The sequence below is a fragment of the Falco punctatus genome (assembly GCF_963210335.1).
Source record: "Falco punctatus genome assembly, chromosome: 5".
NCBI classification, from domain to species: Eukaryota; Metazoa; Chordata; class Aves; order Falconiformes; family Falconidae; genus Falco; species Falco punctatus.
In genome coordinates, this window is record NC_137584.1 from 15737516 (window position 1) to 15754425 (window position 16910).

The 16910-nt window shown below is 35.7% G+C and overlaps 1 protein-coding gene across 5 annotated transcripts in view; it reads left to right on the plus strand.

Moving 5' to 3' along the window:
• The window catches only part of EYS (eyes shut homolog), a 1034174-nt gene that overhangs the window by 241589 nt on the left and 775675 nt on the right, over nucleotides 1–16910 (plus strand). For all 5 annotated transcript variants that reach the window (XM_080388797.1, XM_080388796.1, XM_080388798.1 and 2 more), the window contains one exon: nucleotides 2789–2948. In XM_080388797.1, the coding sequence (XP_080244923.1) occupies nucleotides 2789–2948 (160 nt within the window). The remainder of the gene's footprint in view (nucleotides 1–2788; nucleotides 2949–16910) is intronic.

The following is a 16910-nucleotide window of genomic DNA, read 5'->3' on the forward strand; positions in this document are numbered from 1 at the left end:
AGGCTAGCTTAATCTAATACTGGCTTGAATTAGCGAAAGCATAGCCAGCAGATAAAGTGAAGTCATTAGTCCCTTCTGCTCAGCACCTGTGAGGCCACCCCTAGAGTACTGTGTGTGGGGTTGGGCTTCAATGTACAAAAAAACCCCCAAAACAACCAAAACCAGAAACAAATCTTTGACAGAATTGGATCAAGTCCGGCAGAAAGTCATTAACATTGTGAAAGGATTGCAGCACATGATGTATGAGTAAAGGCTGAGGATCTGGGTTTGTTTAGCCTTGAAAACAAAGCTGAATGGAGATGCAGTTCTTTTCTTCTGGTCTCTACTGGGTGATCATAAACAAGAGAGAGCCAAACTTTTCTCAGAAATGCACAGAAATGGAGTGTGAGACAACTGGCAAAAAGTTGCAACAAGTGAAATTCTGACCAGGTATTAAGAAGAAATTGTTCACACTGTAGTGTGAATGTAATTAAGCACTGCAACAAGTTGCCTAGAAAGACTGTTGAATTACCATTCTTTTAGATATTTAGACCTCAACCAGACAAGATCCTGAGTGACCAGCTTGGATTTTAAAATTGACCTGCTCTGAGCAAGGAGTAGGACTGTATGACCTTCAAAGGTCTCTCTCAACCTAAATTATTCTAGTATTCTATGAATGTAATATATAGTGACATCCAGAATAAATTGTATTTTTATAGGTTTATTGGTTTATGGTTTTGTTGGGGGGAAGCTTTGTATACTAAATGACAAAGGATAGATAAAGTTACTAAAACATGCCACCTTGTTTTTACATTTTTATAATGGTGTCAAATTTAACCGAACAATGTCAAGGAAAAGGACAGTACAGAGGTAATAGCAGGTGTTTCTGCAGACTAAGGGGAAAGACATCAGGAAACAGCAGAGTTGTGTATGGGGATTGTCACAACAGAGGGATGCAGGGACAAGAATTCAGAAAATAGGGACTAAATTATATACAGCTCCTGGAGAGCATTATGTTCTTCCAGGCCCTGGGAAGGTAAGTCACATTAACTCTGTTGCATATCATACTCCTCTTACATTTGGTCGCTCAGGAGGGGACAGTCTGATTTAGCTAGCTGCTGTTTATTAGTTCATCTCAGAGATTTGCAATGTGGGATTCCCATCACTGCAGTTCTCCTAAAGGCTTCGCTTGGCCACCTGAATACTGTTCATCTTTACAACATGTATATCAGGTAGGGAATCAAAGATCACTGTAATGGGAATGTTTAGAATACTGATAGATCAGGCCAGTTATAAACTGTAAAACAAAATTTTACTGAATTAATTCATAAACAGAATTCATGCTAATAGTTTTTACATATTATTAGTCATTTTCACTATGTCTACATACTGTTATGCTGTAACACATTCTATATTATCTGTGAATCATACAATACTGTGGAGCTGACACTATATAGTTAGTGCTGATAGCTATGGTCCCTGGTGGTTCTTAGTTCCCAAGGTCAAGGTAATCTGTCTCATGAGCTCTTTGATGAGAGAAGTCATTACTGAAGTGAAGCTTGTCTTCCTTTTTCTCCATCCTTCCTCTTAATATTCGATGGTTTATGCTATTTTACACCCACACACACACCCCTAAAAAAGGAGAGTGTCCTCCTCATATTACTTGACTTGGGGCTTTTTGGTGTTTTGCCAGTCATTCTTCTTCTGTATTCAGCAATATGTCCTACCTGTATGACATACCTTACCACTAATCTTGTCCTTAGGCAACTTTTTGTCACTTGTATGGTGTGCAGCTACACCAGATCTGTCCCTTTTGTGGTCACATTGTACACATACTCATGCAAAATGCTTATACTTTGTGTCTGGCTATACACTCACAGTGTTCTAAATTACTTTTATGCTACTGTTGGCTATATTGTTTTATTGACCTTATAATTGGATTCAAGGCAAGCTACTATTAATAATATCCTGATCATAGTACTTGGAATTTATAGGTTTCACAGAACTCTTTCGAGAAGTGAATGTAAGCTTGTATTCCAATAGAGTATTTTCAGTGTTATTTATTTTTCCTTTATGGTTAAAACTAGTTTCTTCCAATTTTTTAAATGGTTTTAAAAAATGGTTTCTAATGTCCTTGAAAGACATTGAAGTAAAAAGGCTTTGCCAACATGTTTCTGTCATAATAATGTAATAATAATAATTCTATTGTAACAGAATAATAATGTTACGTTTGATGTTTCAGTTCTATTTTTTTGTAAATGAAACTCTTTGCTTAATGAGTTACAATTGTATTGTCATTGTCCCAACCCAAACAACACGTAATGTGTGAAGATTACCAAAGATATCTCCATTGTTCCAGAAGTATATTTTTTTTTTTTAAGCAGCTCTAGCCTTTACTCAAAAACTTAACTAAATAGCTTCAAATCTTCCCCTTTCCTCTGAAGAAGTTATTTTTATTTATTTTAGTTAACAGTAGGGTCAGAATGTATAACAGAAACTCCATATTATGTTTTCTCATGATGGGTTGGCAGCTGTGTTTGTTTCCTCCTACTCATGCGTCCTATTTTCCCACATTTTTTCAACAGACATTGTAGATGAGTTCTGCCTCTCTCAACCTTTTATCATGCCAATACAGGTATGAAGAATAGTCTTAGCTGGATGTAATTTTACTGTACTTTTACTCAGTACTAAAATACAAGATCCAAAGACATTTATACAAACTTTCACATTTAATTTTCTTTTTATGTTTTCTCTCTGATAAATATTTTTCTAAAAAAAAATTGTTTCTTTGTGTGTTTGTTATATCTAGTGCCTCTGTGCACCTGGATGGACAGGAGAATTTTGCCAACTTGTTGAAAATGCATGCTTAATTTACCCAAATAGTTGTTCTAATGGAGCAACTTGCATTGATGTGAGCCAGCTGAGAAAGCAACCTTTGTTTCAGTGTTTGTGCCCTCGTGATTTCACAGGTAAGGCATATACAAATTATGTAAAGATAGTGGTTTCTTTTTCTTTTAAATATTCAAGTACAGGAAGGCTGACTTTTCAAAAATAAGGAATAGGAAAGTATTCAGAGGAGTAATCACATCTCTGCATTTTCTGCTCTCTGCTGTGATACCTACAAAATCTAAATCAAACTTAATAGGTTACTTTTGAAGCTTCCAATTAAGCTTATAGTAAGAATAGACCTAGAGCAGGCTTCACCTTCAGTTTAAGGGATTACGTGTATGTCTACATGTGGAAGTTCTGCATGTGAGCTAGATATCTGCCTTCTCATTATAGTTCCTGAAGATCTGACTAATGAAAGCAAGGGTGACCAGAGAGTTTGTTAGTATGTATCAGCCTGTATTAGCTCAGATAACTTTAGTTATCCTTCTGAGCTGAATCCCACCTCCTCTTTTAATTTCTTGGTGGGCCACCAATAATTTATGCAACTTAATTTGAAGTGGGATTATCTGTTTCACTTTACCTGACTTTAGAAGTCTAAAGTACGAAGTCCTAGTAAACAAGTCTTCAAGGCTCTATGTATTGTCAGTGAGTGTTTTCAGGGGGGAATGAAGACCACCTGTGCTAGATTTTTGTTAGTGGTTGACACTTACTTCAGGAGTCATTCTGTTTCAATTGGCTACAAAAGAAGCCTGGAAAAATAGTTTTGATTAACCACATTGAGTTTTAGCTGACAATGAAAACAATTTCTATTTTGTCCCCCATCCTTACCCTTTTTAATAGAAGCCTATGTAAGCTGGACTCTACAATCTTTCAGTAATCTTTGGTTAGAGAAGGCATTGAAAAAGAAGTATTGAATATGATTCACTGCCGTTTTAGGTAACATTAAGGAAATATATATTAGCCATATGCATATCAATTTAAAGATAAGTACCAAAAAGATTAAAGGATTTTTAAAAATAACCAATTCAAAGACAGAAAATTAATATCTATTGCCTGAAGTACAAAAATTAAATTAGTCTAAAGAAATGCTTGCAATACACAAGCAGGAAACAGACTGTAAATCTACTAACCCTGAAAAAGAAATCATAGAGTCATATCCCAGAGAGCTGTAACTATCAATCTCTCTTTTCACTTGCACCTTACCACCGGTACAGTTTTCTTTTTTCAGTCTAATCTTGGGTTATTTTTATTGGTGTGAAAACTAAAAATATGGGTTTGTTAATAAAAGTAACATTTGACCACAGTACTTAAAGTTTTTTGATATAATAGTAAGGTCTCTACTGTACAACATAATCATGAAACAAAAGTCTGACAGGCCATAGTAAATGACAATAAATGTATGTATTTAATAAAATCTAACCTTACTAAACACTGAGTTATGACTGAGTTTAAGTGGAATTGACTTCAGTGTTCAGGGATATCTTATGATAAGGTCTAGATTCTTTCCTTTGTGGGATCTCATTGTAAGAGCTTCTTCATATTGTAATAGATTATGTTTTTAATTCTTTCTAATTTTAGATTCAGTTACTTCATGCTTGTTCCACAGCATTTTTAATTTATACCTGTTTATTGTTTCATTTATGTGTTTGGGAAGGGACAGAGGGAAGGACAATGCAGTGGCAATTTCAGCATGTTTACTTGACTCTGAATTAAATAGCATCTGCAACCAGAAAGGCTATTACAGTTTCACATCTAATTGTTATTAATTATGTTTATAAATTATAAACACTACAGCTGCAGCCTTTGCATTAACATTTAAATCATATTTGGAGTAGACTTATCTTGGGGAAAACAAAGTATGACATAATGGAACACTCTCAGCTATGAAAAGCAGAACTTTGTTTTAAAAAGCAAGAAAAACATTTAATTTTGTTTTCATACTTTTTAATGAAACCTTGTAGAAGCTTAACATATATACGTACATGTAATTTAAAACTGTATTTCTTATTTCTGCTTATACATTTTGGATAGCTGACTCAAAAAATATGCATTTGGTTTAAATGCATAAAGGAGAGAGTAAAAAGGTTATAAAATATAGTTACATTTGTAAATCAATGGCATGACTTTTGAGCTTTCAGTTTCCTTCTACAGTTAGTTCTTCATTTTCCTCTTGCTTTTTCTTTTGTCTGAAAGTGGATAAAAACCTTTGCATCTACAACAGTGCATGTAAGTAATATGGCTTATGACATTGAAATGAAATAGTCCATGTCAGCCGTTTCTCAGGTTTTGCACAGTAGAGCAACTGTCCTTGAAGAAGCTTCCTTTAATTAATTACTATCTTTCCTTGTGTGTAGAGCAATCGTATTGGCAAGAATTGACTGGCCATGTTAGACACCTTATTTAGTTCATAGAAAAGTCCTTTAATTAAAATCATGTTACTGATGCCAAAATTAAATGCACCCCAAGCAAACTCACCAAACAGAACTTAAAGTAGTACTTCAATCACATATTTTTTCCTCATCTTCAGACTCCTTTCTCTTTCTTTTATTGTTTTATTGAGTTGAGACAGGGCTGCTAGTTTTTACAGGTACATGCAAAATGAATGTAAACAGACTTGGATGAAGCTTGCACTATTGAACTATGTAGGTGATTTGAAACAGTGTTCTGTAGAAAGTATTCTGGTGACATAATAGCTAATGTCCAAGAGAAGATATAGGGTACAAGAGTTCCTATATCTTTCACAATCTAGTTAAGACAACATTTATACTAGTGAACAAAACAATGACATGGCCTAATTTAAGCCCTCTTTCTGGTCAAATCCACATTTAATTTTTTTTTGTTCTCCAGAATACAGTGGTGACATGTTTTAACCCTGGTGGGCAGCTAAGCCCCACACAGCTTGTCGATTACTCTCTCACAGTGGGATGGGGGAGAGAACTGGAACAGCAAAAGTAAGAAAAATTACAAAAGTTGAGATAAAAACAATGTAATAGGTAAAGCAAAAGCTGTGCACATATAGAAATCAAAATGAGGAATTAATTCACTACTTCCTCTTAGCAGACAGGTGTTCAGCCATCCCCAGAATATTTAGGGAAGGTCTCTATTTTGTGTTGAAGTACAGTGGAAGTCTTATAAGTCTCAAAACTCAAACAGGTAAAAAGAGCAATAAAATTTCTTCCACTGCTCTATTCGCTGCACTAAAGGTGAGCTGATAAAGGAATTTTTATAGCATCATGGGAGGTCCCTATATCACGGGAGTGGCACTGGAATTAACACAGCAGTTTATGTCTCTGCTGTCATTTTAAGCTTTGTTCATTGCACTTAATGTGTTATTATTTTTGTCACCTTTGAAAGAGAAAGTATTAGTGCACACAGATTCCAAACAACAATGACAATGGACTGAAATAATGGAATAAAAGAAGTCACTTGTTAAGTATTACTAGAGGAATTTGGAATAGTTATCTTTATTAAAAGAAGAAAAAAGGAACAGCTAGCTGCTTTGCAGAGGATTAAATTTTCTGTTAAAGAGCTTTCAGTGATAACTGTCAGAAAGCAAATGTAACAACCAAAGTAATTCAATCACTAATACTCTCCAGCAGATGTCTAGAAATCTTTCCTGCTGTTTAAGGTGCCTTTTAGAAGGTGTGGCTAAATAGCATTAGTTAAGGTGAAAGACAAATGGTTCTAGCTAGGGCAAGGATCCTTAAAAAGACCTCTCACCTAAAAAGCTAGCAAGCTGAATTACACAAAAACACAACAGTTTCACTTCATCCTGGGCATTCTACTGTAATATTCGAGACAAAAGGATAGAGAAGTAAGCATCAAAAAATAAAAACACATGAAACCATATTAGCATAATATTTAATTTGAAGCAGATAAAATCTAGAACACTAAGCAAGAGCTGATGTCTGATGTATCATTATTGTGGGAACTCCAAGCAGACTGCCACCTTTTAAGTCAACAATTTTTCTTAGGTCTCTATTTCCACCAGAAATATTAAGACTGCTGAAACTTTCATGCTGGAAATACTTTTTTTTTTTTTTTTTTCTTATTTTTTTTGGCATGCAGCAACTGCATGGAAAGACAAAAGACTGTTAAAATTTTTTACCTAATATTTCAAAGAGAAATGTAATATCAGTATTTAAGTTTTGGCTGCTTTTAACATGGAACAAAATGTTCCCAATGCATGGGGATATTTATTAACATATTCATATTTCTTAGTATTTGAGTTTCTGGTTTAAGTCACTGTACAGTGAATATATATGGCCCATATGAATAAGAAAGAATTTTGATAGCATTTTTGTCCATCAAGAATAATTATATATTACATGGTTAACTTAAAGATGCTGTAGTTAAGAAGCATATATAGTGTCAATGTCTATGGATTGCTAATAATTAATAAAGTTCTCAACAGAAAGACAGGCTTAAAACTTGGTATATGAAATACGGTAGTTGGCTACATCTGCTCTTGAACTCCAAAAATTACTTTCCCCACCTCTGTCAAAGTTTTGGTGTTTTTTTTTGTTTGGTTGGTTTTGTTGTTGGTTTTGTTTTGGGGTTTTTTTTGTTGTTGTTGTTTGTTTGGTTTTGTTTTGTTTTGTTTTGTTTTTTAATGCAAAATACAAAGCCCTCGATGTTTTACTTTCTGGGACTTTTAGACCAGCGCTCCGACCAGAGTCATGTTCTACATCACTGACTGATATTTTAAAAGTATCAGTTTCTGAGACATAGTGGGAGTGTTTCCTAATCACAGTGTGTTTACATGGAAGTCTGTCCTCAAAGTCAGGTGTATACAAAATAAACATCTCTACCACTTTCTTCTGCTTTCCACTTTCTAGCAGCCTACCATGGCTCATTTAATTAAGGCAATTAACTCCCAAATTTAAGGTCATGGAGTTTCCAAAGCTGCTGATTCGCTTTAGGTTGTCTGTCGCTTCTGGCTTTACAGCTATCATTGTCTATATTTTCCTTTTTGCTCATTCAGGGTAAAATCTATAAAGAATCTAAGGTCTTTTTTCCATGGATAGTTTCATAAGCCTCTCATGGAGAACACCAGTGCATTATTCATTCTCGTTACCCAATGTATAAATCTGCTGCAAGTGACAAGAAAAACTAGGAATTAGCAGCTTTCTTTAAGCATTCTGAGAGGCAGCTGAGAGATAGCATACATTCGAATATTATATATTACCTCCAAAAAATATCATCAAATCATCAATAAGAGACAGAAGGTAAGTATGCTTTTCATGTAAATTCAGTCAAAAAGCCTTCAGAACAAGTTGTTTGAAGTGGTTTAAAAAGTTAATGATCCATAGTAACCAGAGACATTTCTGCTTCTCAGCTGAGCCTGTGTTGATTAGCTCAGCCAAGTACAGCATTTCAGATCTTACCTAAGCACAGAAATTGTCTACATCACTATAAAATCACCTATCACAATGCATTTAAAACATAATAAAATATGTAGCATAGATGTAAATATAGTGTAGATGTTTAAAAATAGAAAATGCATTGAAGAGGTGAACACTATCAGGTAGACTTGGTAGCTGTTTCGCGGCTGACCTTTGTAGCTCTCTTTCTTTAGAAGGCTTTAGTCTTACATCTTTTAGCTCCTGAAGTCTTTCTGTATAGTGCAAGCGTTCAAGTTAAGATTTAGTGTTTCTGAAGAAGTTATCATGAATGGAACTGTGTAGAAAACATGACTAAGAAAAACAGTTGCTTGTTTTACTACGTTCAACTAAACCAATCCACCACAGTGTTATATACCAACCTGAATATTAACTTTCCTCTTTAAAGTATGGATAATTATGTTTAACCATGTATTGCTTACTTTTTCTGACACAATATACCACATAATTAGCTAACACAGTCCACTGTATCTCCACTGAAGCTAGAATTATGCTAACACATGAACTAAATCTTCAAGACTTTCTTACGCTCTTCCTCAACCTTTATGTTTAGTAGTTGTTCCTGCTAAAAAAAATATCTCAAAAAAAACAAAGAAAAATACATTCTGTTGAAATACTGTATACAATACTATTATGTGACAGACTTAAAGCATAGATTCACCTATGTTACTGATATCTGTTACTGATTTATGTTTTTCCTGTGGCATAAACCATCTTCACATGCACCTATCCGCTTGCTTTTTAACGTGTATTACATTGGAAACTTACATTCAGCAACAACTTCTATACTTTGGTCTTCATTCTGGGACTTTTTCTCTGAATAGCTCAGGTTTAATTTTCTTTTTCTGAAATATACTTGCTTCAATTTCCATTTCCTGAGACATATCTCACTTCTAAAACATGTTCCTTCAAACTATTTGACTTCTTTATATCTTTTTGTATTATACCTTTCTCCTCTGTATTTGCCACCAATTTAGTATAAACTCTATATGTGATTAAATTTTTGTTTACTTTATTTGCCAGATCATTAATAACATTAAAACTAACATCAGTTCGAGTATTGCATCTATCTCTGGAGCCCTCATCACAGGAAAGACATAGACCTGTTAGAGCAGGTCCAGAGGATGGCCACAAAAATTATTAGAGAGATGGAACACCTCTCCTATGAAGACTGGCTGAGTGAGTTGCCGTTGTTCAGCCTAGAGAAGAGAAGGCTCTGGGCACACCTCACTGAAGTCTTTCAGTACTTAAAGGGGGTATATAAGAAAGATGGGAAGAGACTTTTTAGCAGGACTCATAGCAATAGGACAAGGGATAATGGGTTCAAACTAAAAGAGGGTAGATTTAGACTAGATATAAGGGAGGTATTTTTTATTATTAGAGTTGTGAAACACTGGAACAGGTTGCCCAGAGAGGTGGTAGATACCCCATCCTTGGAAACATTCAGGCTTTCAAACTCAGCAGGGCTCTTAGCAACCTGATCTAGGTGACCTTTAAAGGTTCATTCCAGCCCAAACTATTCTATGATTGTATGATCAGTCTTTGTGGCACCCCCCACATTTTGGCTACCATCCCAGTACACTGACATTCATCTTTACTCCAAGTTTATAGCCCATCTCATCCTGTTAATCCTTGTATATCAATTCTTGTATCTAATTAATTAGAGTCAATTTGTCAAGGAATTTTTTTGTAAAATTATTAAAAACCCATCAGTTTTCTGGAACTCCATGTCTGTCATTGATGCCTCTTCCAAAGGCCAGAGGAACCTGCAAGGATGGTGGTGTTTACCCAGGCCAGGTATCATGCACATTCTGAAAGGTTCCCTCTCTCTTTGAGTGGCTCTGAGTGGTTTTGCTGGATTTCTTCATATTTCACATGTGATGATTGACTGATTCTCTTCAGACAAGGAATAGTTCTAAAGAGTGAAAGGGTATAAATCTAGAGGAAATTTCTCTGTTCAGGCATGAAAAATGTTTTGAATATTCTTCTAGTATCCTGGGGTGTTTTTATGAACCATATTTATTTTTTTTTAGTGAGACATATGAAGGGCATGTTGACTGGCAACAAAACAAACAAACAATCCCCAGACAACAAAGTAAGGGACTATTTGAAAGAGATGTCTACAAAAGACATTGCCAAGGGCTGAATCTTTAAGGTCAGGTTTCCAGCTAAATCCTGGAGGAACCTAAGAGAAAGGACAGATAATCTATTAGATGGTAAAAAGTCAGATTGTATGTTCCAGAATAATGAGTTCATTTAAGAGCCAAGGTTAATAAAATACATCTCAAACAAATTTAAAGACATTCTGTAAAAAAAGTAGCTCAGCTAAAAGACTCTGTGCTAAAACAACAGTCAGAGATAAACTTTCAGCAAGGACTATTCCTAAAAGTCCTTGAATGATTCCTTTCATTCTAAACCGGGAGAAGGAGAAACTTCAACTGCATATTTAACATTTGAGACTATGTGTCCGTGTTTGTAATTCATGGCAGCAGTTGACAATGGGGTTAAGTCATAAGCTGATCGTGACAATGGAAGTTGTTTTGATCTTTTCAGAGTTTTATATCCACTTCCATGTAAACGAAAAAATGTTAGCTGTGAAATTTGAGAATAAGCATACTCATGTTCACTTGAACTGGAAAATGTTTGTATTAAAGTTTGGATCCCCTTAGTCTATGAAGCTGGGACAGTATTTAGTGAACTTAAGTGTTTTACCTTGGCTAGACTCACTTACTGGGACATGTACCACTATGTTAAAAAGGTTATGTTGCTTTTCTCAGAAGAGAAATAGCTGTCTAGAACATTGGTCCACTGTGTGGTGTAAATGTGCTTATCTTTCACCCAATCAAATTTAGTAAATGATGAGTTCTAATCTCAGAACTGTTATCTCCAACCCCAGTAAATTCTTGTTTTTCAGGAATTAATGGAAATTATTCCCTTTCGATCTTAATTAGAAAAGCTGTGTCATTAGAAAATTATGAATATCACATTTGTGAGGAGGGTTTACCTGGAGTTTACTTTCTAGAATCCCTTCCTCTCAGAAGAATTAGTCATCTTTACAGGGATTTGTGAAACACCATACTAAAATGGAGATATAAAAAATTTTGGAATTAAGTGAGAAATTATCATTAAACCTGCAAATTTTGATAAAAATAATATTCCTAGATTTTTTTCTAACTACCACTATAGATAAATATGGGCATTCTGAAGCCAACTGCCATTTCAGATAACTGTAGGATTCTTTTTATTTTATTATTATTTTTATTAAATATTGGGATAGACGAAGTGATAGTCAATGAATGAACTGATTTGGTATGATGTATCTTTAGCAATCTAAAACGTAAAAATTTAGACTAAACAGGTTCCATCAACAGTGGAGTTTATCCAGTTGTAAGCATCTCAACCCACCTATAGAAAAAATCTCTCCACCAACAGGATGAATTATCTGTTCCTGTTTTTTTAAGTTTAGTTTTAGAGTCAAGATGATATTTTTTTATCCATATACAATTAAATTTTATTTTAAAAGGACTGAAAAACTATGTATGTTAATCTTAAATAATTCTTCATTTTACTATTTCTGATAACTACTTTATTAAAGACAGATTTTTCATGTAGGCTATAATAAGGATATATTAACTGCACAGTTCTACACAATGCCAAATAAAAATGAGGAAATATTCAGAAAACCTATTTTCCAACTTCTGGTGGGTCCAATAAAGATTGCTGTAAATGGATTTATTTTCTTTTGAAATAATTAAGTGTAAAGTTCCTGGAAGTGGATAAATCATGGCTACTGCCTACAATGTAAATGTTCATACAAGGCTTGTCACTCTGTGCTCTGCAGGTTCTGTGGAAACAATTGAGAATTTTAAAGACTCCAATAATCTGACCTATTTTGGACATAGAGTTCAAGATGAAACAAACCACACTTCAAAATTAAGAGGTTTTAATGGCCTGTAAATGCAATATCATGGATGTAAAGGGCCACATTTCAGGAGCTGAATCTTAACTGCCCACGCCTTGCCAAAGAATATTTTTTTTAATTTTCCTCCTAGCTTCTTGGTTTAAAGGGTCAAAGAGTAATGGGTCTGTGTGTATGTTTGTGTATGCATATGTGTGCATATATGCATTAAATCTAATTGGGTGTCATAACCACATTCAAAAACAGAAAATAGAAAAATATACTCTTAAGTCATAATTTGCTGTAATTACTTTCATTTTAGAGAAAGAAAAAAAAAAAAACAACAAACAAAACAAAACCAGAATTATGATGTAGTTCCAGTACTTGTGCACTGAAGAAAAGTGTTAGGCCATGTAATATACTTTGTTTGATAACCTTGTTGCCATATAAAATGAGGAATTAGAAATGCTTAGTGTAGATTTTCTTTATGTACTCTTTATTAGCACACTGGTTGCTCTTACATAGTTTCTGCAAAAAGAAGTGATAATATTAAATTGAGAGCAGAAGTGCAAAAATAGACCAAAGCAGTTCACATAAAACTAAAAATATCTCTACTAACTACAAGCACAGCTACAGTCCTAAAGAATGCAAATTCTGATTTCAGGGCTTAAAATGTTTGGGTCAATTAAAAATGAAACACTCTTATTAGAAGTGTTTACTTTTCTACACTCTGCAATATGAAAGGCAACATGGTATTATATTCTTTATAACAACCTTCAGAACGTAATTTGGTAAAATCAGACTTACTGGTACATACATCTCTGATTCTGTTATGCTCAAAATCTTGGTTATGGGCAAGGGAGAAGCACACCTTATATACAGGTAAAGCCACGAATGTACCGGTAATATAACATAGAAGTTAAATATATACTAATTATTAGGTCTGATCTAATCACTACGGAAAATTAATAGAAATGCAATTTAAATTGGGACTCCCACAATTTTTAGTTTCTGCCCTTTTTTATGACATTATACTCACGCTTTTCCCTCCTCTGGGTCTTAAGGTCAGTGGTTTCACAGTGGTGTTGTTGGGGGCAGTGTTACAGAATCCACAGCCCTTCACAGGGAGGAATATGATGTTCATATTTGTGGTTTCTTCTTCATCCCTCTAGGATTTACTTGGAGTAATTTCTCTACGTCTGCTAAAATGCTTTTACACCTTTTCTTCATTGGGCTGCACTTCTGTATCTGAATTTACTTTTTATGGTAGCTCTAAAGTATATTAAATACCATTTATTTTTTCTTTTTCTTACCCTTAAGATGATTTTTTTTCCAGCGCCAGGTCTGCATTCTTTAACTGACCACTGGTGAGTTGTTTATAACTATGGGGTCTCCAGTGCTAAAACTATGCCCCATCTCTTATCATCACATGCCTGTGCTCCTCACATCACATCCTGTGTCTCCACTTCTCAAGGCCTCTGCTATTGTACAAGCCCTGTCTTTCTTTGCAGCATTGCACTAGAGTTGAAAATGTCATCCTACACAGAATAACTACTTGTTACTGCTATCTACATAAAACTATGGTTGTAGCATACAAAGATAAACAAAAGTAAAGCAAATTAGAAGAAAAAACTGCTGTCACACTTGTCACAGCAAAGTTAAACATCACTGCAGGAAGAACAGACCAAGCCTGATGAGCCTCAGTCCTAAGTCCTCACAAATTCAGTGCAAAGCTTATGGCCTAAAGCCAGCAGTGGCAATATTGCACTGCAGGGCTACATGGTAAAACTCATCATGCTTCCTATTAGAATTTGTATTGTATTTGCCACCTTTCCTTCTGGTCCCAAAGTCAATTTAAATGATTGGTCACATGCCACTGATGGTACTTCAGCAGTGTTGTATTTTAGTTCCTTTCAAATTCTTAGATGACTATCACCTGTATTTGGTTATTTGTTATTACTTGTTTAAGTGCACTGGCAAGTTTATAATCAGGTACAGTCATAAGTATGCTAGTTTCTCTGTTTCTTAGCTGGCTGGTACCAAACCCAGAACTATGTAGTTGCTTTAGAGCATCATGAATTACAAGCTAACAAACACACATGAAAAGCACAGTACATTCTTTAGTGTTTGGTATGCTAATGTAAATACCTCATGCCATAGTACATGGAATATGGAAGTGGGATGACCTGCTTGAGAAGAATATAGAGACCTTACCTGAGTGTGCATGGATGGAGTTAGAAAAGCTAAAGCTCAGATGGAGATAAAACTAGCAAGAAAATAAGGGCCCTCTCCTCAATGGGGCATTATGTACAATGTAAAGTAAATTCTTTTTTATGCCTCAGTATTCACAGGTGTGTGCTCAGGTGGTTTCCAGTTCCTTGAGCCTAGCAGAAGACAAAGTCTGGGAATGTAGCGTTACCCACAGTAGAGGAAGACACTATTAGGAGTTATGTCCATGGGACCAGAAAAGGCATGCCAAAGGGTGCTGAACAATCCCATTTTCAGGTCACTATCATCTTTGAAATGTCATAGTAAGCTGGTGAGGTCCTTAGCGGGAAAAAACTTAAATGACAACTATATCTTCAAGAACTGAAATGTACAGAATTCCCAAATTCTCCTCCTGGGACAAGGAAGTGCTGGTTATATATACAAACTAAGGGACAAGAGACTGCAGAGAAGCCCTTTGGAAAGAGATCTGGGGGTCTGGGTTGATTGCAATTTGAATATGATTTAACAGTGTGCCCTGGTGACAAAAAGGGCCAGCTGTGTCATGGGGTGCATCAAGCACAACACAGCTGGCTGGTTGACAACAGTGATTGTCCCGCTCTGCATTGCACTGGTACAACTCCACCTCTAGTATCGTGTGCAATATTGGGCACCTCAGTATAAGAAGGACATCAGACTATTAGAGTGTGTCCATAAGAGGGCAGCCAAGGTGGTGAAAGACCTGAAGGGCAAGACTTACAAGCAGCAGCTGAGGTCATTTGGTTTGTTCAGATTGGAGAAGGCTGAGGGGTGACCTCATCACAGTTTATAATTTCTTCAAGAGAGGGCAGTGGAATGGCAAGTGTTGGTCTCCTCTTCCTGATGACCAACAATAGGACACAAGGAAATAAAATGAAGCTGTGTCAGTGGAAGTTCAGACTGGATATTAGGAAAAGATTATTCACTGAGAGGGTGATTGGTCACTGGAACAGGCTGCCCAGGGAAATGGTCAGAGTACCAAGCCTGTCAGAGTTCGAGAACTGTCTGGACAATGCTATTAGTCATATGGTTTATTTTTAGGTAGTCCTGTGAGAAGCAAGGAGTTGGACTTGATGGTCTTTATGGGTCCCTTCCAACTTGAGATATTCTATGATTTTATGAATCATAGAACCACAGTATCACAGAATACTTGAGGTTGAAAGGACCTCTAGAGGTCACTTTGTCCGACTCCCTTGCTCAAGCAGAGTGCCCTAGAGCTGGTTGCCCAGGAGCATGTCCAGACGGCTTTTCAGTACCTCCAAGGATGGAGACTCCACCACCTCTCTGGGCAACCTGTTCTAGTGCTTGGTCACACTTGCAGTAAAAAAATATTTTGTGATGTTCATGCATAAACTCAGTTTGTACCTGCTTGTGGTGACACTTTATTTCACTGACATCTTGGGCATAGAATTTGTAATTGAACAATTTAACTTGTAAGAATACGTGTTTAGGTAAAAAATGCATAAGGTCACAATAAAAAAGAAACAGTACAACAGTAAACTCTTTAATCAAATTATTTCCCCTCACTCTAATGTTGTATAATTTATTTTTTCCTTTGTTCCTGTACCTGTTGAATTTATTCCTGATAGAAGAATAACATGCTTAATTGCACACAGAAATCTTGCTTGAGTTCTCTAAGTATTGCTTTTCTCAATTATTCAACCCTCACTCACTATGAAGTCATAATTACTCATTAAAAGCTAAGTGGATTACTATGGAGATCTCTCCTGACATCCATTTAACACTTAATCAGATCTTAATATCATAAATTATGCATTTCTCAGCAGTATTCAGATTCTAATAATTTTTATAACAGTTCAGAGTTACTAGATTCTCTTCACCCCATTGTTGCAGGGAAAAGTTTTAGAATTTGCTTAAAGGATACAGCCACTATAAGAATTTCAGATTTATAACAAAATAATTCTTGAAGCCTGTTTGATTGTACTAATATTTTCTCTTAAGGGTTTCTTGGACAAGGCAATTCCACCCTTATGAATAGATATAAAAAAATGGACCCAAAATACATACTAAGATGAAGCTTATTTCCAGCTTCACCCCCCACCCCCCACCATTTTCTTTCCAGAACTCATTAAGAAAAAAAGGAGAAAACCCTCTCATTTTCTAGGAGATAGCAACTTCTTCATTACATTCATAGAATCATGTAATCCTTTAGGTTGGAAAAGACCTTTGAGATCATCAAGTCCAACCATTAAACCAGGACTGCCAAGTCCATCACTAAAGCATGACTCTAAAAAACACTTCTACGTACTTTTTAAACACTTTCAGGGATGGTGATTCCACCACCTCCATGGGCAGCCTATTCCAATGCCTCAGTGAATAAAATTTTCCTAATACCCAACCTAAAGCTCCCCTGGTGCAGCTTGAGGCCATTTCCTCTCCTATGTCACTTGTTACCTGGGAGAAGAGACCTACCCCCACCTGCCTACAGCCTCCTTTCAGGCAGCTGTAGAGGGCAATAAGGTCCTTCCTGAGACTCC